Source organism: Protopterus annectens, chromosome 12.part0 (genome assembly GCF_019279795.1).
Source record: "Protopterus annectens isolate FY-2018-M chromosome 12.part0, PAN1.0, whole genome shotgun sequence".
NCBI classification, from domain to species: Eukaryota; Metazoa; Chordata; order Ceratodontiformes; family Protopteridae; genus Protopterus; species Protopterus annectens.
Window position 1 is genome coordinate 827,681,339 of NC_056746.1, and position 24,615 is coordinate 827,705,953.

At 43.7% G+C, this 24,615-nt stretch overlaps 1 protein-coding gene across 6 annotated transcripts in view; it reads left to right on the forward strand.

Annotated features, from left to right (window-relative positions):
• Positions 1-24,615, forward strand: part of TPD52L2 (TPD52 like 2) — a 566,267-nt gene that overhangs the window by 18,130 nt on the left and 523,522 nt on the right. For all 6 annotated transcript variants that reach the window (XM_044089864.1, XM_044089865.1, XM_044089868.1 and 3 more), the window contains exon 2: positions 11,105-11,256. In XM_044089864.1, coding sequence (XP_043945799.1) covers positions 11,105-11,256 — 152 coding nt within the window. The remainder of the gene's footprint in view (positions 1-11,104; positions 11,257-24,615) is intronic.

The window sequence follows — 24,615 nt, forward strand, 5'->3', positions numbered from 1 at the left end:
GAACTTTCAGAAGACAATCACAATGACTTACCCCTCAGACTGCCAAGCAAATCCCTCTTGGCAGCTCCCTTAGGAAAACTTGCACTTTTGCAGACAATTGGCACATCATCACAAAAGACAACTGGGTTCTAAAGATTGTATCTCAAGGTTACAGGTTCCACTTTCACACCTTACCAAGGATAAAAGGAATGCCAAACTTGCCACCAAATCAATGGGCAGAGGCTCAAAGACAAATTGCAGCTCTCGCGGACATGAGAGCCATTCAAGAGGTACCTACACAGGAGCAAGGACAAGGATTTTATTAAAGACACTTTCTGGTTCCACGAAAGGACAAATCCTGGAGACCCATTCTGGACCTTTCAATTCTGAACACATACCTGGAAGTTCCCAAATTCAAGATGCTCACACTGCAGCAGCTTCTTCCCATGCTGGGCAAGAAGGCTTGGCTAGTAACGTTGGACCTCAAGGAAGCATACCTGCATGTCCCTATCAGACAAAATTGCAGAAGATACCTCCGATTTATAGCAGGTTCAACTCATTACCAATTCTCTGCACTGCCCTTTGGCTCATCTACTGCGCCCAGGGTCTTCACAAAATGCCTGGCACCAGTAATTTCATACTGCAGACAAAGAGGAATTCAAATATATCCATACCTGGACGACTGCCTTATCCAAGCAGAAAGCAAGGACGTTCTTTTAAAGCATCTGGCGTTTGTAAAAATCCTAAGTTGCCTAGGGTACACAGTAAACGGAAAAATCTAAACTAGTGCCCTCACAAGAGATAATATTCCTGGGTGTCAGCTTAAATACAACTGCCCAGATGGCTTATCTCACGCCAGACAAGTAGTGACAACTGACTCAATATTTCAAAATGATGGCAACAAAAACCCAACTCCCTGCAAGAAAAATTCTGCAGGCCTTTGGGTTCATGACCTCTTGCATACTACTAATTCCGTATGCCAAACTGCATATGAGGAAATTTCAATGGTACCTGAAAAGCGTATGGACTCAACACAGCCACAGCTTGGAAACAATAATACCACTCATTCCCGGTCTTCAACAGGAGTTTCTATGGTGGGCTCTGGCATGTCACCTCAACAAGGGTCAGCCTTTCGCCTTACCCAGAGCCAGGCATACAGTAACAGATGCATCGGATTACGCCTAGGGAGCACACATGGCAGGCCAGTGTTTTTCAGGGCAAATGGTCTGCAGATCAAATGCATCTCCACGTCAATCAAAGAGATGCTAGCTGTGCAAAATGCCCTAACAGCTGTCAAGGACCTCCTACATCCAGGACAACTTCTAATAGACGGACAACACTACAGTGATGTGGTACAAACAAGGGGGCACACATTTCTACCCCCTATGCAGGCAAGTAATGACCTTGTGGAATACAGCACCGACATACCAAGTTCAACTACAAGCACAATTCCTGCCAGGAAGGAAAAATACATTGGCAGACGAGCTAAGCAGAAATATCATGGATCCTCACGAGTGGAAACTGGATCCACAAGTATTCACAATAACTCAAAAATGGGGGAGCCCAGACATAGATCTCTTTGCCTCCCCCCTAAACTACCAACTACATAAATTTTGCACAAGGACATATACCACACACTAGCTTGGAAAGTGGACGCGCTTATCATTCAGTTGGAAAACATTAAAAGTGTATGCCTTTCCTCCTCTGCCTCTTCTGGCAAAGGGGCTCCTGAAAGCCAGACTAGAGAGGCCACAGATGATACTCATTGCTCCAGACTGGCCACGCCAACACTGGTATCCAATATTAAGGAACATGGCTCAAGGCCCACCATGGATTTTACCTCAGATGCATTACCTGCTGACTCAGCAAAACAATCAGATTGTACACAGCCAGCTCAAGACTTTAAGTAATCCGCCATGCAGCCAGATTTAAACAGCCAGCTCCTTTCTAAAGCTGTTATGGATGTCATTCTGGAGGCCAGGAGACCCAGCACCAGAAAAACATACTCGGACAAATGGAAAAGATTCTGCACCTGGAACCAGGCTAAAGGCCTAAATCCTCTTGTCCCAAATATTCCTCAGATTTTACAATATTTAACTGAGATGCTGGACAAAGGCCTTTCCTTTTCATCTATTAAGATTCATGCTTCAGCTATTTCAGCTCATTACAACACAGATCCTCCAATATTTTCACATCCATTACTTATGTTCTTAGCCCCTCTGAGGTACTAACACCCCCCCCCCCCCCGGAGACGGTACCTCAGAGGGGCTAAGAACATAACACCCCCCCCCGGAGAGCACCAACACCAGCTTGGGACCTCAATTTCGTTTTGGAAAAACTAACTCTACCACCCTTCGAACCAGCTTTTACAGCCTATTTACAATTTTTATCCTGGAAAACTGCCCTGCTGCTGACAATAACTTCAGCATGGAGAGTCTCAGAGCTACAGGCCCTAATGACAGTGGAGCCCTTCATCATTTTTCATCAAGACAGAGTTTCTTTACGAACAAACCCTTCCTTTATGAGCTACAGGCCCTAATGACAGTGGAGCCCTTCATCATTTTTCATCAAGACAGAGTTTCTTTACGAACAAACCCTTCCTTTATGCCAAAGGGTAGTATCCAGTATGGCTCTAAACCAAACCATTTACCCACCTTTTATCCAAAACCCAGAATAAAGGGGAAAGGCTCCTTCACTCTTTGGACATTCACAGACAGTTACGTTTCTACTTGGACAAAACAAAGGTTTTCAGAAAATCTGACCAACTCTTTGTAGCCTTTGGCTATCTCAAAACAGACCATTTCAAAATGGATAGGACATTGTATCCGTTTCTGATACACACACCATGGGAAACCTGTACCTGGTAACATTAGGCCCCATTCCACTAGGGCTACAGCAACCTCAGCAGCCTTCCTCAGAGGGGTACCAACCAAGGATATTTTGGAGGCTGCAACTTGGAGTTCATTGCACACCTTTACCAAGCACTACCACTTACCTCTATACTCATCCAGAGATAGCTTTGCCACTGCAGTTCTGCAGGGCATACTAGCCTCTCCTAACCCAGTTTAGTACCAACCGCCCAGCCTTAGCATTGTGATTCAACCCAAGTGTGATGACTGCAGCAGTGTAACACTATGAACATAGTACAGTTTTGTACCTACCATAAATGTAGATCTTCGAGTGTTCACACTGCTGCAGTCCAGGTTACCCTCCCTCCATCCCCTCTTCATACCTGGGTTTCATCTATACTTCCTTTTTTATACAATCTATATGATGTATTTCTGTATAGTGTATTTGCTTACAGCTGTAGCTATTTTTTCCTTCTTATGTATATTTACATAGTATTATGTATTGCTTTTCTATTTGGGGGCAGCTGACATCTGGGGCAAGAAAAACTGAAGAAAATGGCGTCAGCTGCCTCTCTTTTTTTTTTTTTTTTATACCCCTGTCACACTGACGTCAGGGAGGAAGTGACCGCAACTGATGCCGGACCAAGACTTTGGAACTCAGGCCGACTGCGGGACCACATGACGGCAGATAACCCAAGTGTGATGACTGCAGCAGTGTGAACACTCTAACATCTACATTTATGGTAGGTGCAAAACTGTACTTTCCTTTTGTCACTCCTTTAGTTCTCGGGTTCTCCAGGCAAGGAAGAACAAATCGATCCTGAAAGGTCTCCTTAAGGCTTCCTTTGAGGAGGATTTAGCCAGCTCTTCATCCCATTCCATGTCTCCCTCTTCTAAAAAAGAGAAGGTCAAGTCGGCCAAGAGACATTCTCCCATTCCAACTATTTTATCTAGCCCTCCACCAAAAATTACAAAGTGGACAAACCTTCAACCTTTTCAACTCCACTGTCCTCTGAGCCGGTCGAGGTTATTGACATTGACACTCCAGTATCAGCCCCAAGTTTTCGGAGCAGACTACTGAACACTTACCTTGGAGCTGGTCTAGAGAATTATTACCGGTCTCCCCGACTCTCAGATCTCCTATTTTGCAGAGATCTAGATCACCTACCTTGTCTTCCAGATCCTCCAAGAGTCTTTCTGAAGAGGATGTAGAGAGAGTAGTTCTTAGACTCGTGAAGTCGTTGGCGCTGGCTAATTTGTTGCTGGCTCCGACCCAATCGGTTCTGGAGCAGTTTAAGGCCATACTTGCTGTTTCTGTTCCTCCTCCGCGCTATGTTGGTCCTTTGAAGCCAGAGCTATCGGTGCCACTTATTGTGGAACCGTCGATTCTGGCACCTCTTTAGTCTGTCTCTGAGCAGAGTTCCGCTCAGACACCTTCAGCGCTGTCCTTTGTGTCTAGGAGCCGAAGCTCACCTGTCTGCCCCGATAGGGACGCTTGGACCCGAACTTCCTCAGTTCCAAGCCTACCTCTCGGTGCGTTGACTTTGAGCTCTGATCCTACATCTATCTCTATGCTGATCGCTTTGGAGCCGAGGGCTATTTCTGTTTCCTCTGAACCGGGGGTGTTTACGGAACTGGAGAGATATGCCTTTAAGATGATAAGGAGTGTGCTGTCTAGGTCTTCAGCTCCACACAAGGGTACGATGCTCTTCCCCCTCAAGCACCGACCTCTGTCTCTGCACCATTTCTCTCTTGACAGCAGAGACCCACAGCCTCAGAAGCCCCCAGTCTTCCAAGACATCCCCAGAATACCCTTCTGAGGAGCGCCCTTGGAAGAGAACTTGCAAGAGGAAGCATGTAGACTCCCCTGATGAGTCCATCACGTCTGACGCTGACCTCGAGGAGTCAAAAGGGTTCCCTAGGTGTTCCTGTGATATCTCCTTCATAGATAACCCTAGAGATCCTGAAACAGAGAGGCGGCTGGCCCACTGTCACCCCTTCTGATGTGGAGTCAGTGTACCTCAAGGATTTCGGGTCTCAACCTTCATCCTCCTGGTGTCTCAACCTTTCGATGAGCTCTTAGATTTAGTCAGTCAAAAGGTGTGGGAGACTCCTGATGCCGTGTAACCGGCCCCTAGAAGCCCCAACAAATTTCTTTCATGCCTGTAGATGCCATGGTGGTGGCAGCAGCCACAAAGGAACTAGCAGAAACGTCCTCCTCTGTCCATCCACCGAACAAGGAGTCTCAGATGATGGATAGATACAGGAAGTTTCTTCTATTCAGCAGCTTTTACACTCAGATTGCTGAATTATCTCAACAGATTTCACTAGGCTTCAAAGAGCTCTCCTAAAGGAGCTAGGCAATACCCTCCAAGGTACCTTAGCTGAAGGAGTCCCTGAGAAGGTTACTGCTCAGTTGTCTACCTTAAACTCCATTGTTAACTCCCCCATGAGGCATATTTTATGCAGCAGATGGAGCGAGTAGGGCAGCGGGTTCAGGAGTGTCCCTTAGGAGACGCTTCTGGATGTGCTTGTGTAACTTTGCGGAGCCCTTCAAATCATCTTCACAAGGTGATTCCTCCTTCAGAGGCAGAGGAGGAGGAAGTAATGGTAGACATCGACCTAGAGGCAGGGAGGCCCAACTGTGCTTCTCTGGAGCCAGTTGGGGGTCGCTTTTCTTTGTATCCAGAAGCCTGGCACGACATCACCCCAAGACAAGTGGGTACAAAGAATAATTTCCAGAGGATACTCTCTATACCCTTCTCTTTTCCACCTCATCCCACCAAGAAAATCCCAGATGTTCCACCCAATCACAGGGATCAAGCAACTGTAAAAGTCCAAAAGTTGCTTCAAAAGAGTTGTCCACACCGTCCCTGCAGACCAGATAAGATTCAGAACTTACTCCAGATTCTTTTTTTTTAGTGACAAAATGAACAGGGGACTGGCGGCCCATTATGGATCTCGGCAAGTTAAACGAATCAGTGAAGAAGTCAAAGTTCTGAATGGTAACATTGCAGTCTGTACTCCCTCTGTTAGGGAAAGACAACTGGCAGAGGATGTACTCCGTAGTACTCAAAGATGCATACTACCACATAAAAATGGACAGAGCATCGAGGTGTCATTTAAGCTTCTGGCTGGGAGCCAGTCATTACCAATTTTGTCCTCTGCCCTTTGGTCTCACCACAGCCCCCAGGGTGTTCACCAAATGTATGACGGTAGTAACGGCTCACTTGAGACCTCTTGGATTCCAAGTGTTTCCATACCTGGACGACTGGCTCCTGACTGCCACCTCCAGGCACCTACTTCTACAAGCCAGGGATTCAACCGTCTTAAGTCAGCACTCGGCTAGGGATTACTATAAATTGGGAAAAGTCTGCCTTGTCACCCTCTCAATATGCGCCTTTTATAGGAGCAAAAGTAGGCACAGTCGCAATGATGGCTCTTCTTCCTGCAGACAGAATACAAAATCTAAGAGTACAGATATAGTCTACTTCCTCAACACAGTCAAACCGAAGACCATGCTCAAACTTCTAGGGACTATGGCCTCTACTACAACGCTAACTCTAGTTCCACTAGCCAGACTACATACGAGAATTCTTTAATGGCTACTCCCCCCCCCCCCCCCCCCAGTGGTCTCCAACTGCTTCTGTCTCATCCTATTTTGATAACAGAATCTTGCAAAAAGGACCTTTGTTGGTGGATCCATTCCAATCCACTAACAATATGAACACCATTCATTCCTCGCCAACCCGTTGCTACTGTGACCATGGATGCTTCCCAGATGGGGGGGGGGGGCATTATCTAGGCAGGACAATCCAAGGCACATGACAAGAACACGAGGCTCACTTGCATATCCGTGTTCTAGCATTACAAGCACTTCACAACTTTCTTCCTCTAGGGACAATAGCAATCCAATCAGACGATATGTCAGTGGTATGGTATATAAACAAACAAGGAGGAACGAGATCCTACCCCCCATGTCGAGAGGCTCTTCGTGTTTGGCAGTGGACGATGTCTTCCCAACGCTTTCTAGTTGCAACGCATATCCCGGGGGCAACCAGTGTGATGGCCGACAAGCTCAGCAGAGCAATCTTGATGCCTCACGAGTGGTTTCTGAATCAGAAAGTCGTGGAACAGATTTTCCACAAATGGGGACAGCCTTGCTGCGATCTGTTTTGCCAGCACAATGAACGCCAAATGCAGCAGCTACTTCTCCCTTATCCCCCCCCCGGGGAGACACCGTGAGATGCACTTGTTCACAATTAGACCTCAGGACTTCGTTATGCCTTCCCTCCCTCTCTGCTGATATCGAAAGTGATCCAGAAATCAAAGACCTTGGGAAGCAGAATGATTCTTACCACTCCTTACTGGCCTTGTCAGATTTGGTTCCCCTTTCTTGGGCCTCACCTTCTGGACGATCCATTGACTCTGGACCCAGTACCAGACCTTCTGACATGTCGGGCACCTTCCACCCCTGTCTCCACACCCTCAACTTGACAGCGTGGCTGCTCCACTTCCATCCCTAGTCAGGCTTCATGATTTCTCCCCTGCTGTTACCTCATATCCTGATGTATTCTCACAAGCCTTCTACGAGAAAATTGTATGCTAGCAAATGCAAAAGATTTTCTATCTGGGCACGAGAGAAAAACATAGATCCTTGTACAGCCCCCATTCCCCTGGTGTTAGAATTCCTAACCATACTTTTTCATCTGGGGTCGGCTGCTGCTACAATCAAAAGTTCAATTAGCAGCGATCTCCAATTTTCATTTGGGACAACACAAACCTAATTTTATGGCTCAGATTGTAAATCCTTTTTGAAAGGCACTACCTTGCTAAGACCCCCCCTTTCAAGAACCTGCATCTCCCTGGGATCTAAATTTTGTTCTGTCCAAACTTACTTCCCTGCCTTTTGAACCTGCACATACCTGTGAATTAAAGTTTCTTTCATGGAAGACCATTTTTCTAGTAGCCATTACATCCGCCAGAAAGAGTGTCCGTTACAAACACGATCAGTCAAACCTCCTTACTTGATTTTTCAGAGACTGTTTCCCTTCGTACAAATCTGTCCTTCATCTTCAAAGTTTGTTCTCAAGCTAATACAAGTCAAACTATTGAACTTGCCAGTCTTTTTCCTAATCATTCAAACAAAACAGAATACAAGTTTCATCAGCGTGATGTTCACAGACAGTTAAGGTTCTATCTACATAGAACCAAGGAGCTTAGGAGATCAGACCAATTGTTTGTATCTTTTTCTGAGTCAAGGAAAGGTATGCCAGTCTCCAAGATAACCTTATCAAACTGGATTTCAAATTGTATATCTTTTATTTACTCTTCTAATGGCAAAGAACTCCTGTTTAAAATTAAAGCTCATTCTACCAAATATATATCCACATCTGCTGCCTTTCAAGCCAGAATTCCAATTGACAGTATATGTGCAGCAGCAACTTGGGCTATCCCATACCTTTTGTTACTCGTTACAAATTGGACTTTGCCTCCAGGGATAGAGCCTCCTTTGGTTCCATGGTTCTTAGGAGTATATTCCTGTGAGCCACCCGAGAAAAAGGCGCTAGGGACACTGTCCCATATGTAAGAATGAAGGCAAGATAGGACTACAGAACATAAAGTTATGTACTCACCATAACATTCCATGTTTGTAGTCCACCTCGCCCTTCATTCTTATGAACCCACCCACCTACCCCTGTCCATGTATCCTTGGAGGATCTGGAGACAAGCTAGTATTTATCCTCCTTAAAGTGGAGACCTTTCATCTTAGTTGTTCCTTGTGGAAATACCTTCTATCCTTTTTTAGACGGCAGCAAACAAGATCTCCGGATTCTTACTAGTGCATTATGGGATACCTACCTTTCCACGGGCCAACTGGGAGACTTCGAGCTTTGTAATCGGCCGAGTTGGGAGCAGAGGATCAGCTCCGAACCCATATGTAAGAATGAATGGCGAGATGGACTGCAAACATGGAACATTACTGTGAGTACATAATTTTTTTTTTTTTTTTTTTTTTTTTTTTTAGTTGCTAGTCATGTCTTCCATGTAAACAGTGCAAACTTGTTCTGAGGTGTTGAGGTGGAGAAGATTATGGGTAGGGGGAGGAGTCAGAACTCCGGAGCAAAGTATTCCTAGGCAGTGAGGTCAGATTCTGTTAGACCAGACAACCAACAGCTGAATCAGATGAAGAATAGACGACGTGAGTCTCTCATTATGGTAAGTACATAACTTTCATATTTTATCTGCACAGGACATAAAGATGTTGGGAAATACGTTCAGTTGTTTCCTTTCAAAATCCAAACTGTGCCAAATTGTTTTGAAGCTAACTCTAGGTGACTGTCTTGATTGTAAAGTCTGTTTATGACAAATTGGTACTATCTTTGTACAAGAAACCGAAATCTCATTTTGCAAGGACTGCAGCTACTTCTACTGCCTTTATGTACAGAGTTCCTATTGGCAAAATTTGTACTGCAGCTACTTGGTATACAGTCCACGCATTTGTCTCACTTCAAGCTGGATGCACAATCCAGATATTCCTTTGGCTCCACCATTCTCAATTTTCTTACTTGATACCTCCCAATATTTGGCAGCTTGGGAATCTGTTCCAAAGGTTGAATTGGATGAAAACAGACCGGATATGAAAGTTATGTACTTACTCGATGGATCCATGTTGTCTTTTGTCCAGCCGTAATTACTAATTTCCTTTTTATGACCACTTTTGTCTATATTATAGGTTGCCACCTGTTATGATGGAATACTTTTCTGGTTATGGGCGGGTAGACTGTATCTGTGTTTTTTTGTGGGAGCAGAGGGAATTTACTGGTGGTGGAGGAGTTGAGACCTGGATTCACAGCTTCTAATGGTGGTAAGTCAGACCTGATAATCCAAAGGTTGAACTGGATGAAAACAAGATACAAATCTATCATTATGGTAAGGACATACACAGAGGCGATCTCTGCTTAACATACAAGGGCATGTCAAACCCAGAGCTGTTGGACATGCTACACTTAAAGAAATCCCAATCCCTCAGAGCTACACGCTCCAGGGATCTAAACCTTGTCATCACAATAAACAAAACATGCTGGAGGGATAGGTTCCTGACCCAGAGACTCCCCAGACTCTGGAATAGATTGCCAATACATGTCAAGCAGAGTGCCTCTTTGGACCTCTTCAAGAGGAACCTTGACGATTGGATGGGAGAAAGGAAATTCACCCCAGGGATCATGTCAGTCGCCCTGCTAGACAGGGGTCCAGTAAAGTAAATAATGTGGGAAGAAATAGCCTGGGAATTGTTATGGCTAGGCTTGTATAGGCCCTAGGGCTGATAGCCTAGTACTAACCTATGAACATAACATTCATTTATTCTCACCACAACAAAACGATTTCAGGCAGGGTTAAGGCTCACTGTACCAGGGCCTTAGCTTCATCTATATCTTTTTGAAAGGGGTTGGATTCTAGAAGTATTCTAGAAACACCAACTTGGTCCACTGTACCTACCTTTACAAAGCATTAAAAGCTTTATTCCGTCTCTAGATATAGATCAGGCTTTGCTAGAACCATTCTTCAGGAGCTCCTGGACTCTTCCCCCCCTTCCATCTCATCTCCCAAATGTTGTAAGTTAGGGTGATTTACTTGTACTGCTAAGGCTGTATAGCAGTTTTCACTGTGATGAACATATTACTGTCGTGTAGGTAAACTTACTGTACCATCACAATAGATGTTCAAATGATTACTGCTACAGTCACTGCTCCTTCTATCCACCCCCTTCTTTTTTTAATTATACCAGGGGGGTGTATATATTTTTATTTATAGTTATGTTCTCTCGGGACTCTGCCACCTTCTCTCTTAGCGTGAAACCTCAGAAGGTCTTGGCGATCAAGCTGTGTTATGGAGCTCAACTTGTGCTGCCTAACTGTTTTGAGTTCATAGAAGGTGCACAGAAGCTTTGGAAGCTGGCCATCTGTTATTGGCAGGCTGTACCCCCCCCCCCCCCCCAATAGCTGTGGCAACAGTGATCATGAAAACATCTAGTGTTGTGTACATTTACTTAAACAACTGTGCTTTCTTGAGTGGGTGATTCATTGTATCTTTGTTTAGGTGGACCTGGTATTGGAGTATTCTGAATTTCAGTTAGCTGCAATCATCTTTTGTGCATTGTGGATTGCCTGTTTCAGAATTGTTTCTGTTTTTTTCTATTGTACATTTAACCTGCCTGTTGTAATTACTGGTCACATGCCTGTTGACTGCTTATTTTCTGATCTGTCTTATGACAGATATCAACCTCAACTCCCCTAATAAAGGTCAACTTTCTGCGGGCATGTCTGATGTTCCTGTGACCGATGGCGCTGTTGCTGCTGAAAGACCTATGCCACCTGTGGGACTGACTGAAAGTGAAGAAGAAGAATTAAAGCATGAACTTTTAAAGGTAAAAACAAATGTTGGGCAGACTGGTATTGTTTTTGCAAGATAATTCTCATCCCCTGCTATGTTTTCTAGGATTGCAAACTGAAGATGACAAATGTACAGCTTTCTGGGGTTGGGTGCCTTAGAAATGTTCTGAAGTCCACTAATAGCTTCATAAGTACTTACTGGGCTATTGATATGTGGGGATCTTCACTCATTCACTCCAGAGCAGCTCAGGAAATGCTGACTGCTTACTTCAACTATATGAACAACGGTGTAGCCAGAGCTCTTTTTCAAATGATCCATTTGTAATACCATACAGAAAGCAAATGCTCATAACTCTCTAACCATAAGAGCTAGACTAAAAATGTAAATATGAAAGTTGTTCAGTGGACACTGATCTTTCCAGTATTGTAAATGTTGATGGTGTGCATCTAAGGCATTATTAAATAATTGCCATGGAATGCTGATATTATGCATATTTTTTACCTTTTTGGTAAAACCAATCCTAATATATTGAACGTACCATATAGACCTATGCAATTTTGTAAATTTGTGTGAATGTCCGCTTTAAAATGTTACCCTAACCAATAGTGTGGTGCTTTTTTTTTACTGAGATTCAGAAATATGATTGATAATTAAAGCATAATATTTCATCCCCTGTAACAGACTACATATTGGTGTACAAGTTGTGTGGCTCAATGTCAGCTTCAAAACGATTAGTCGTGTCGCCACCATGCTCCCTTGAAAAGCTGTGGGTGTAATAATCCACCTAATTTCCATAATAAGAAAAATAGGCCAAGTATTTGATTTCTGTCCGTTATATTTGACCATTAATTTTTTTGCAGAAATTGATGCTCGTTTTTCCTGCTGTGAATATTACACTTCACCTCTGACCTTTCCTTATTTCCTTGCACACACATTTACATATGGCAGATACATTAATTTTCATAATCCAGCAAGCAAACTGGCATCTGTCCATGTATGATGCTCACAATTCATATTACATGAAGTTGTACATTTTGGTATTGGTTTCAAAATGATACCTCATTCGTCACAAGATGGGTTGCCAACTGACTGACGGACAGAACCCACACTGTGAAAGTAGCGGATTCCAAATCTAACATCAGACCAGTGACAAGTGGAGTACTACAGGGTTCAGTCCTGGGTCCTCTCCTGTTTGGTATCTACTTCTCTGAAGTGCAGGCTAACACAGGTCTTTGGCTAACAAAGTTTGCAGATGACTGCAAACTAGGAGCCATAATCAAAACTCCTAATGATGTGGACAAACTGCAAAAGGGCCTCACTGAGACAGATACCTGGTGTCAAAGCCATGGCCTGAAGCTCCATGCCAAAAAGTGTACTGTCATCCCCTTTGGTAAAAACTCTGTACCCATGAACTACCACATAGCTGGTAGTCTACTTAATGCCGAAAATGTGATGAGACCTTGGGACACAGGTGGGGACAGTAGTCTCTCCTTTGATAATCACATCACCACAGTGGTCATGAAATCCTACGTGGCTCATCTCATCACAGAAGGAGTCTCATCCAGAAAAAGAGGTAATTGTTCCCCTCTACTCATCACTCATTACACCCATTATAGAGTACAATGCCCCTTTTGGCATGTACCTCAAAAGACATCTACAACAGCTGGAAAGACCACAGAAATACCTCACAGAGGATTACTGGCCTCAAACAGATGCCCTACGCAGACTGTCTCAAACTACAGCTTTAATCCATCGCATATCGCCTACTCAGGGGTGATCTCTGCCTAACATACAAAGCTGTGTCAAACCCAGAGCTGTTGGACATGCTCCACTTAAAGAAATCCCAATCCCTCCGAGCTACATGCTCTAGGGACCTAAACCTTGTCACCACAATAAACAGAACATGCTGGAGGGATAGCTTCCTGTCCCAGAGACTTCCCATACTCTGTAACAGGACTACCTATCTGTGTCAAACAGAGCTCCTCATTAGCACTCTTCAAGAAAAATCTTGATGATTGGATGGGAAATGGGAAATTTACCCCGGGATCACTTCTGTGGCTCTGCTCGACAGGGGCACAGGAAAATTAATTTTCTTGGGTGGCGTAAGCCAGGGTACATTTTTTGGATAGGCTTGTATGGGCCCTAGGGCCGATAGCCTAGTACCTACCTATGAACCTAGCAGAGTTATTCACCAAAGTATGAAAAAATGTAATACTTCATAACCTGTCGTAAACTGATGTCTGTACACGTGTACAGCCTACAGATACCATCTTGTAAGTACTAATACTGCCTTCAAAAAGTAAGAGAACTTTGTCTTGTTTAGCTTGTTAACGTGTTCCCTGGCAAAGTTATTTATCAAAATATGAAAATGTATCATAATTTTCATAGCCTGTCATAAACTGATCTGTACATATGTACAGCATAAGATCATTTTACTATCCTAAAATGGGGTTTTACTCATCACGTTCTCAAGTTCTGTAGCAAACTTATACAACAAAATATGAAAATTATAATTTTCATAACCTGAAACATGTAATATCTGTACATATGAATACAGCAGTCTTTTTACTGTGTTGTAAGTAGTGAAAAAAGGTTGTCATAAAATTTAATAGAATTTTACTTATCGTAGTGGTCCTGGTTAGTCATTGTTGTCTTCCACCTTTGTCAGTAGGTGCATGTGGGCAGTATATCACGCATTGTTGCTATCACTCCATTGTGCCTATCAGTCAAGAACAGGTCAATGCCATCTTCATTTAGGTGGAACTCCATCACTTCTGAAAAGGTGAACTGTAGTGATGCCATTATAGCTTATTTATTGATCCTTCGACACTGTGCATCAAGCCATGCATGAACCCATTCTGTAACCATCAGACCTTGTACCCTGCCCACTAGCTGTTTACATTTCTCCGTTTCTGGTGAGAAATTGACTATACAAAATGACAGTGTGGCCACAGTGACTCCATGTGTTCAAAAATCACCTTAATTTGAAACCACGGCTCTCCAAGTAGATGAGTGATATAGCGGTTTCTCCAATGTGCGAGACAAGAATGTCAGGCTCAGGGTAGATGGAAATACTTCTCTTCCAACAATTGCAGGAGTCCACTCCAATGCATACCTCCTCTTGCAATCCAGTTTACTTTCATGCTAGATGTGGGGAAGCTCAAGTTGTAGCATTTGTCACTTCTGGAGGCACGACTGGCAGCCCAGTGAATGTAGGCATGGCTACACACCCACACACTCACTTGTCATTCCACCTCTCTTGAAACCATACCACTCACAATTGAAGCCATACCACTATCACAAGGTAGAAGCACCTGCATGGGGAAGAAATGCAAATAGGTTACTGGTGATGCTTGAGAGACTTATTGGATTACTATATATATATATATATATATATATATATATATATATATATATATATATATATATATAGTTCATTACCTTGTTTGCAGTTCATTACCTTGTTTGCCAGTACGAATCTTTACTGATGTCCACTTACTGATGTCCACAGAGGCATTATTCTTTTGATAAGGTTCTTTTGCAGTGATGATGCAGACATACATACCTACCAACCAGGAAAACGCCAAATGACACTAACAGAATGGCAGTACGCACAAATCACTGTAAATGGAAACATTCTTGCCCTAGCTAAAATACTGCACGAGTGGATACTGACAGGGGAGCTACAGAGAAGGGCACATGTGAAGAGAGAAAGCAGGGCCAGGACCACCACTCCATTGATTAACCCAGGACAGACATAGGGCTTCAGTGGCACTCGAGGGCATCTGAAGTGTCCCATACCTGTGCTTGGCTACCTACCCAGACTAGTAAGGCTGGCACTCTGTCATGGCTAAGTGTCAGCAGTCTGCCTTACCTCTACTTTTTCAATTTCCATGTGTCCTTTCAGCAATGGACATAAGGAATCGAAGGTGGGAACTTTGTTTTGCTCTTCCCAATATACTTTTACTTTAATTGAAGGGAGGAAGAGTGACAGGAGAGCTACAGAAAGGGCACATGAAAAAAGAAAGACTTACCTATGCTTTTTCTTTTTGCATGTGTCCTTTCAGGAACAGAAGGAAGGCATCAAAGAGTTATCCTTGAAACCATGCATATCCAGGAAAGCAGCGCATTGGGACTGAGCTGAAGAGTCTGCAAATACCCTACTGCCATCCTGGATGATCCTAAGATTCATGGTGTTAAGGTATGACTACATAACTTTTTTTTTTCTGTTGCACATTGCATACTGTACATTTTCTGCTGTCAGCAATTCTCAAGCCCATTGTGGTCATGGTACTCACTGAAGCATTCAACACACACAGGTTGATCTTGCAAGTCTTGCATCCCAATGATTCGGCACATTTACCCTTGCTGGCACAGTTTTTGGATCTTGATTTCCATCATTTCACTGGAAAGTGTGAGCCATCCTCATATCGGCTCACCACCTCTGGGACAGTAATCTCAGTGCATCTTTTCCTCTTCTTGCAACTGGCAAGGAGGTGCATACCTAAGTTCCTTCAAAACTGTAACTCTGGTGATGGAAAACATGTTCAGAGCATGACACTCGCTGGTGGCTCATACTTTCACGAAATATGAAAGTATTCACTATGGCCACATCCAATAAGAAACGGAACTAGTACAGCCACCTTTTGTGGGCCTTTCATGCCACTGAATACTGTGCCCTGAGCTGATCGGCTTGGTCCACCCCATTCATGTAAGTGTTGTACATGTTTACAGCTGGTAGACCTAGTACAAAAGCCTTTGTTCCATCATGCTTTCTCCTGCGTGTGCTGGAGACTGATAAAGTTGGGTTACTATTAATTGACAGCAAAAATAGTGGTTTGCTATCCTTCCATTCAGTAGCCAGCAGTGGGCCACTCTGCAACTGCTTGTAGTACAGTCAAGATTCTTTAACAATGACCTGTTTATTGAATGTTAGTGGCCATCCTGACCTATTGGTGTGCATGGTTCCACAGCAGTATAGACCATCTTGCAGCAATTGCTGTGACAGAGGTAAAGTTATTAAAGTAAATGTAATGTTTCTTGCCATTCAGTCCCCTAGTTAAGTCTACCACAACTCTGTGTGCCAGTCCAACCTCTGCAGTCTGCTATGCCTTTCCACTGTATATCCGGAATTCGCATACATATCCATTGTAAGAGTCTGTCAGCAGCTATACCTTAATGCCATACCATTCTGGCTTTACCAGGCATAAACTAAATGTCAAACGTCCACGGAAGCCAACCATGGCTTCATCTACTGCTACCTCATGATGCACATTGTACGGCTTCCTGCTTGCATGAAATACTGCATTTAGTGTTGGCCATACATAATGTAGCTTGTCATGATCCACAGAGCCCTGTGGTACTCGTAGGCAGTTGTTGCAGTGGAAATACTGCAGAATTTTTTCAAACCTCTCTCTGGTAATGGGAAGTGACCATATACATAGTGTTTCCCAGTGCTGCCTGTGTTCTGAAACATGTACAGTAGATGTGTATATTCTAATGCCAGGAGATGTGCGTTTGTCTGTAGGACAAACGGGACTTTACCACATATCAACCTTGCCAGCTGTGGCCTACCTTTGTGCAGCATAGCAATTAGTTTCATTGGCAATAAGGGAGTACAGCTCCTCTGGGAGCATCAAATACATGAATTACATCTCTGTGCTGTCAGAGTCCCAGTTGGTTACTGGGCCTATTGGACCCACAAAGTCATCGTATGTACTGCTGTGAGGTGTTTTTCCCACGTGATCTTAGGTGGTGGGTATGCTCAGTGTACCTTATTGGATAGCTCATCACACTTTGGAATGGTAAGTCTTGTATGGTTTATAGATGGTGCTCTGTGATTGTCAGTACCATCTGTATTGCATGCACTCAAGTGAAATATTAATTCCATGTTGAGGCACAGTCATTTCCTTGCTTGACAAGGAGATATTTCGACTCTCATCTAGTGGATTTTCTCCATCCCAATCCACATACTCTAGACTACTGTGAATCTCATGTACAACAGGAGGCACAACCACATCCTTGTCAGCACTTGAACTGGCCTGGGCTGTGGAGGACTTCATATGTCTGTCAGTGATACCATGCCCATTCTTGAACACAGAGGCAGTTCATACTCGACAAAATCTGAACTTGATTACCACTGGTGTGTGAGCCAACATTCCTTAAGAGTGCAAGTGGTACCTCATCCTCACTATCATGAATAGTTTCACCATCAGGTGTCTGGTCTGCTATGGCACATCGTGGTGGTCTGTCTGGAATGGCTGCGACAGGGGCATCTTCCTTATCGGTGGCCTTCTCACAGAGACATGCGAGTGGAATCTCATTATTTTCACTCTGGCTTGTATTGTTGTGGTAGGAGGTATGCATTCATGTCTGAACCACTGCTACTGCCATTAGTCTCTCTTACCTCACCCAACAAGTAAATTTTGCTTGGTTTTCTCCTGAACAGATGAAATCTTCATTAAGGGATGTGTTGCCTTACAGTTGAACGTACAGCTGAAAAACACAGTAGTATAGAGCAATATAATGTTACTAGCCTGCCAGATGCATTTGGAAAGCAACACAGCAGAACACATTTTATATTTGTGTGTGTGTGTGTGTGTGTGTGTGTATATGTATGTATGTATATGTATATGTGTGTGTATATATATATATATATATATATATATATATATATATATATATATATATATATATATATATAATATGTGTGTGTGTGAGAGATGCAGGAAACTATTCTGTGATGTGTTCATTAGCAGCATTTCATAAAAATATGAACCCATGTAGCCATAATGGATACCTTCATCTATATCTTACAATAGAAAGAATGGTAAAAATGAAAGGGAAACTGGGGGTGGGGGACTTCTACATGACTCCACATTAACAGAAACCAAAATCTGGCATGTGCATTCATCAGTGTGATGACGACTTTTAGTAATATGAATAACAGCGTCAGCTGCTGAGAGTTTTACTTGACAAAGAACTGTCATCACTTGTAAGTGCATATATTGTAACTTAATGTAATAATACTTGCATTTTATTACTGGAAGGTTCTACATGCTCAAAGGTGATAATTGCTGCAAATAACCTGTTGAGTAGACATTATATTCCTGGTGCAGATGTAATGCAAGACTGAGTCATTACCATCTGTTAGGAAAAAACCTGAGTACTTCAATAAAAGTAGCATAATAGTTATATATTACTAAGCCCTTCCTCTCACCTAAACTGTACACACCAATGACAGAGCCAGAAGTATTGCCCCACAGTTTTGGTTGATCCATGTCAGAATTTTTGTAAAAATAGTAATCAAATTTATCTCTGAGACGTCTGTCCGATTTAGAATCAGACACACAAATGACAAAGTCAGAATATTGTCCAGCGTATCTGGTTGAGCAATGCCAGGAATATTTTATAAAAGCAGTTTTGTCTTTTCGGCTTTTCCCGGTTCGGGGTCACCACAGTGGAACTCCAGTCCGCTAATGATTGGCAGTCGATTTTTATGGTGCAGAGTTGCCAGCCCGATGCCCAACCTTCAGCGAAGGCACGCCCATTCACGCATGTCTTTCGGAGGCTACTCGACTATGAGGAGGATATGCAGACTCCACACAGAAGGCACTCCAGCCAAGAATCAAATGGGCGAACCTCTAGCTGTGAGGTAACAATGCTACTGCTTTACCACCGTGGATATAATATTATAAAAGCAGTTAATACATTTTAAATCCGTGAGTCATCCCTTTCACATGAAATGTGCACACAAATAGAGCAAGAAATGGTGCCCAAAGAATCTGGTTGATCACGGCCAGCATTACTGCAAAATCAGTTCTCATCCACACAAATGATGAAGCCACCCCCCCCCCCCCCGAAAAAAACTAAACTCTGGCATGGAAGGAAAATGATAAATCCAGAAACTATAGAAAATGCTTTTTTTTTTTTTTTTTCATTACAGACCAGAGGAAACTGGGAACTATGATTGCCTGTACATGATCAAATAAGAGAGTGAAGTGGTTATCTTGAAGAGGGAAGGACAAGACAGTGGGAGGACGATGTAAAAGCAGCAGAGTGTAAGGGGGTAACTGCTTTCTGTATCAACAAAACTACTTGTGCATTTATGAAACCTACTACCAGCTTACACAATGGATAGAGTCCATGCAGACAGTTCATAGCTGTTATCACCACAGTAGGTCTCTGATTTGTCTAGGTGTCTGCTGATTTTTGGGGTGTCTTGGACTGAGATCAGTGAAGAGAGCAATGGCAAGTGTATGTCACAAGTAAAACAGATAACCTACGTTTCTGTGTTACTGTATTATAACAGTAGACTTCTTACTGATCACTGTTGCAGTACTACTGACAAATGGGATATCTTGCCAAGGACAGCTGTACATCTGGCCAGTGTGCCAAAGCCTGGGCGCCTTCCACATGTATAGTCTGAAAAATGACCCAAGCCCAAAGATGAGGTACGTAAGGAACATACATGCGCAAACTACCTCAGAACTTATTTGTCCCAAATGCAGAAAATCTTCCTGAAATCAAACTAGAGTAAAACTGATTTTCATAGCCCCAGTTCCAGCCAATGCAACAGTTTTTCCTCAGTGTGTATGATCTGGTTCATATATATTCTTCTGTCGCCCAGTACCAGGAATGGTTAACATATCGGATAGCTAATGTTCTTCATTATAACATGAAATCCCTCACTTCAGCTTGAGTGATAGGATTGTAATTCCTGAGTGAAAGGTCAAGTTCTTCATTACAGGAAGAATCTCTCTTTCACTCACTCTAAATGACAGGGTTCAGTCTCAAGGTACCCGCAGACTTAAGCAGTGGGGGGGCTCCCTCTTCCAAACCTGGAAGTGGTAAGACACCCCCTATAGTAAACTGTCACAATGACTTAACCTTAAACCTTCCAAGCCCTGCTCAACTGACTGTTCCTTTAGGGGGAAAGATTGCTCTGCATGCAAAAAACTGGGAACTCGTTACCCAAGACAAATAGGTTTTAAATATAGTTTCCCAAGGATACAGATTCCACTTCCACTCCTTACCAACCCCAAATGGTTGGCCAGATCTATCCTAAACACCTTTTTGGTAATCCCAAAATTCAGAATGCTAACTCATCATCTGCTTCCCATGCTAGGCAAAAATGCCTGGTTGGCAACATTGGATTTAAAGGAAGCTTACCTGCATATCCCAGTAAGGGAATCTTGCAGAAAATACCTACGCTTCAGAGCAGGCTACATTAAACATCAGTTCTCTGCACTGCCCATTGGCTTATCTACTGCGCCCAGGGTATTCGCAAAGTGCCTAGCTCCAGTCATTGCATTCTGCAGGGAAAGAAATATTCAAATTTATCCATACCTGGACAATTGTCTAATTCAGGCAGAAAGCCAGGACATACTATTAAATCATCTGGCATTTGTAAAGAAACTGCTAACCTCACTGGGGTACACCATAAAGACCGTATATGAGGAAACTACAATGGTATCTAAAAAGCCTATGGTGTAAACATTCTCAGGACCTAGAATCAGTGATTCCCATAATTCCTTTGTATAAAGACAGAGTTCCCTTTGGTGGACAGAGGCCTGCCACCACAACAAGGGACTGCCATTCACTCTACCCCCTGCTGCCCAAACCCTAACCGATGCATCAGACTATGCGTTAGGGGCTCACTTAGCAGGGCAGTGCATTCAGGGCAAATGGAACCAGAGTCAAATGTACCTGCATATCAATGAAAAAGAAATGTTAGCTGTACAGAATTCTCTGACCGCCTTCAAGGACCACATTCTTCCAGGACCATTATTGGCAAAGACGGACAACACCACTGTTATGTGGTACATAAACAAGCAGGAGGGGGGGGGGACAGACACGTACTCCCTTTGCAGATTAGCCATGGCTGTGTGGAACACAGCCTTGAGCTACCAAGTGCTCCTACAAGCACAATTCCTGCCAGGCAAGCTAAATACACTAGCAGATGACCTAAGCAGAAATGTCATGGACCCACACGAATGGAAACTGGAGCCAAAGATTTTCAGTATTCTGAGAAACAAATGGGAGAGCCCAGAGATAGACTTGTTTGCCTCCCCTCTGAACTACCAGTTGGACACATTCTGCACAAGGATTCCCCACAGACAAGCTTGGAAAGTGGATGCCCTGTCCTTTACCTGGAAAAGCCTCTGTTTATGCCTCCCCCCCCCCCCTCTGCCTCTCCTCTCAAACGTTTTGGTAAACATCAAACAGGACAAGCCAAGGACAATACTCATTGCACCAGACTGGTCACGCCAACGCTGGTACCCCCTCTTGCGCAGTATGTCACTACTGGAACCATGTCACCTGCCTCAGACTCCTTTCCTACTGTCCCAGCAGCAGGGCCAGATTCTTTACCCCCAGCTTCAAACCCTGAACCTGGCAGCCTGGCTACCTGAGTTCTCCTATACCATCCCTGAGCAAACTAGTGTTTGATGTCATCCTGGAAGCAAGGAGGCCTAGTACTAGAAAATCCTATGCTAAAAAGTTTAAAAGATTCTGTTCCTGGACTCAGACTCAGGGGATGGGCACAACAGTGCCTAGTTTACTGCATATTCTTCAGTACTTAACAGAGATGCTACACAAGGGCCTTTGCTTCTTTTCCATTAAAATTCATGCCTCAGCCATTTCAGCACATTATAATACTGAGCCACCCCTCTTCTCAAACCCCCTACTGAAATAATTCCTCAGAGGGTCCAAAAATTTAAGACCACCAAGGAGAGCTCCTACTCCTGCCTGTGACCTTAACTTTGTATTGGAAAAGCTCGCTCTACCTCCTTTTGAGCCAGCTGCAACTGCGGAGTTGAAATTTCTTTCTTGGAAAACAGCCTTTCTTCTAGCCATCACTTCAGCAAGAAGGGTGCCTGAATTACAGGCCCTCACGGCAGTGGAGCCTTTCATCATCTTTCATGCGGACAAGGTGTCCCTCAGAACCAATCCTTTTATACCCAAGGTGGTATTCAGTGTGGCCCTTAATCAGTGTTTTCATTTGCCAACCTTTTTTTCTAATCCACAGAACAAAGTGGAACGAATACTGCACTCCTTGGATGTGCACAGACAACTTAGATTTTACTTGGACAGGACCAAGCCTCTCAGGAAATCTGAACAGCTGCTTAGGTGCCTTTGCTGCACGGGCAGAGGGGAAGGCCATTTCAAAGCAAACCAGTTCTAAGTGGATAGGCCATTGCTTTCTTTTCTGCTATAAGCACCATGGAAAACCTACCTCACAGTGGATAAGACCCCATTCCACCAGGGCTGCATCTACTTCTACAGCCTTTCTCAGATGTTCCTACCAGGGACATCCTATAAGCTGCTACCTAGAGTTCTGTACATACTTCACCAAGCATTACCCCTTGCCAATTTTTTCTAAATCCAGAACTGGTTTTGCCACTGCAGTTTTGCAGGGCCTAATAGCTAGTCCTAATGCTCAATAACTGCTTCCTCCCTTCCTTAGCTTTGGGAATGTACCCAAATGTAATGACTGCAACAGTGAAACACGAAGAACATAGTACAGTTGTGTACACTTAACATAAATGTAGATGTTCGAGTGTATTCACTGTTGCAGTCCTGGTTATCCTCCCTCCAGCCCCCCCCCCCCCCCCATTGGCTATACCTCTCTTCTTGTTTACTATACTTGAGCTTTCTGGTGTATTTGCTTTTTGTTTGAGGTGTAACCTTATATTTAATTGCTTCCCATTATGGGGGCACCTGACATCTGGGGCAAGAAAAACTGATGTAATGACATCGGCTGCATGCTTTATACCCCTAACATCATGGAAGATGACAGCAACCGACGCAGGGCCCAGGACTTTGATCATCGGGCCAACTGAGGGCTACCTGCAAGCAGATAACCCAAATGTAATGACTGCAACAGCGAATGCACTCTAACATCTACATTTATGGTAGGTGTACACAAAACAGCTTCATTGTCTAAGTCTCCACTGAACCTACTGAACTCCTCTTCTACAACTTCACTATACACTCTTGCACCTCCTAAATCATTTTATCCCTCCTTTTCCCTCTTGCACCTAACTCTACTCCTCACTCTTGCCCCTATTGTCCTCCCATCTTGTACCCAGTAAGTACCCACTCTGTAACTAACCCCCTTTTTTTTTTCTCCCCCCTACAGTCTGCTGCCTACCTTTCGGGTTCTCCACAGCTAAAAGCTACAAACCAAAGGAATCCCTCTTCTAAAGGTCTTCCTCCACCCCGGATATCTGCTGCTCTGAGCGCTGTTATGCTCCCAGTCCTAACTCCACCAAAAAGAGAAATCAGGAACAGATTTCAGCGTGTATTTAATTGCATATCTCTGCCTTAACTATAAATTACACAGTAGCGGCCTACAGCAGCCTGCCCCCCCCAGTCCTCCTTGCCTTCCTGCATTACCTTAAAGGAAAACTCCGGGCTCCAGCACGTTAGCTCAAACGCAAGTTTTCCTTTATCTTTGTAAAATCACCCTAGCCTCCTGCTGTTACATGAATCCTCTAACAAGCTTTTTAGTTTTACATTTCTCTCCTTCCTTAGCGTAGGGCAGGGAGACCCATCCCCCATTCTTTTGTATCGCATAATTTCAGGTGGACTTTGTCTCCACCTTCGTGCCGTACCTTCGACACAGTCTAATCAGTAGTTCCCACTTCTGATGTTCCTCCCACACTGTGACGTAGACATTACAGTGCTGGCCCGGTTAACAGCTGCTATAAATTACTTGTTGTGGAACTATGAGTGTTACTACTTTTTCCCTCAGGACTGTAAAAATCATCGGAGCAAGTATTTCCTCGATGAAAATGTGCAGCCGAACTGCTTGACAACTATTATCACATGCACTGTTTCAGTAAGTTAACTGCAAAAAAGTTTTATTCCATACCAATATGTGGCTCTGCTTGTGCCTGGTGTCATTTAATAGTTTCTTGCTTCGTGTTCTCCTGTTGTAGCTGTTTTTTTATGTCTTACTACAATCGGTCTCCAACAACCGTGCTTCATATCTATCAACCTCTTACAGCTAGAAATCTGGTGAAAGCCTTAAAAGTAGGGACAGTTTTTATTGCCGTGCTTTGGAGTGTGTGTATATGTGTGTGTGTGTCATTCTGATCGCATGTGCATTAGGGAATGTATGCCTGAAAGCAGAATGTATGTGTGTGAATGCAGAAGAGACCGTGTCTGTGTGTATGGGAGAGAATGAGCAATGCATGAGAGAATGAGCGGTGCGTGTGTGAAAGCAGAATTTCTGTTTTTGTGAATGCAGAAGAGAGTTTGTGTGTATGACAGACGCGTGTGTATGAGAGGAAGTTAGCGATGCATGATGGAATGATTGGTGCGTGCATGAAAGCAGAATGCATGTGTGTTTATGAATGCAGATGAGATTGTGAGTGTATGAGAGAGA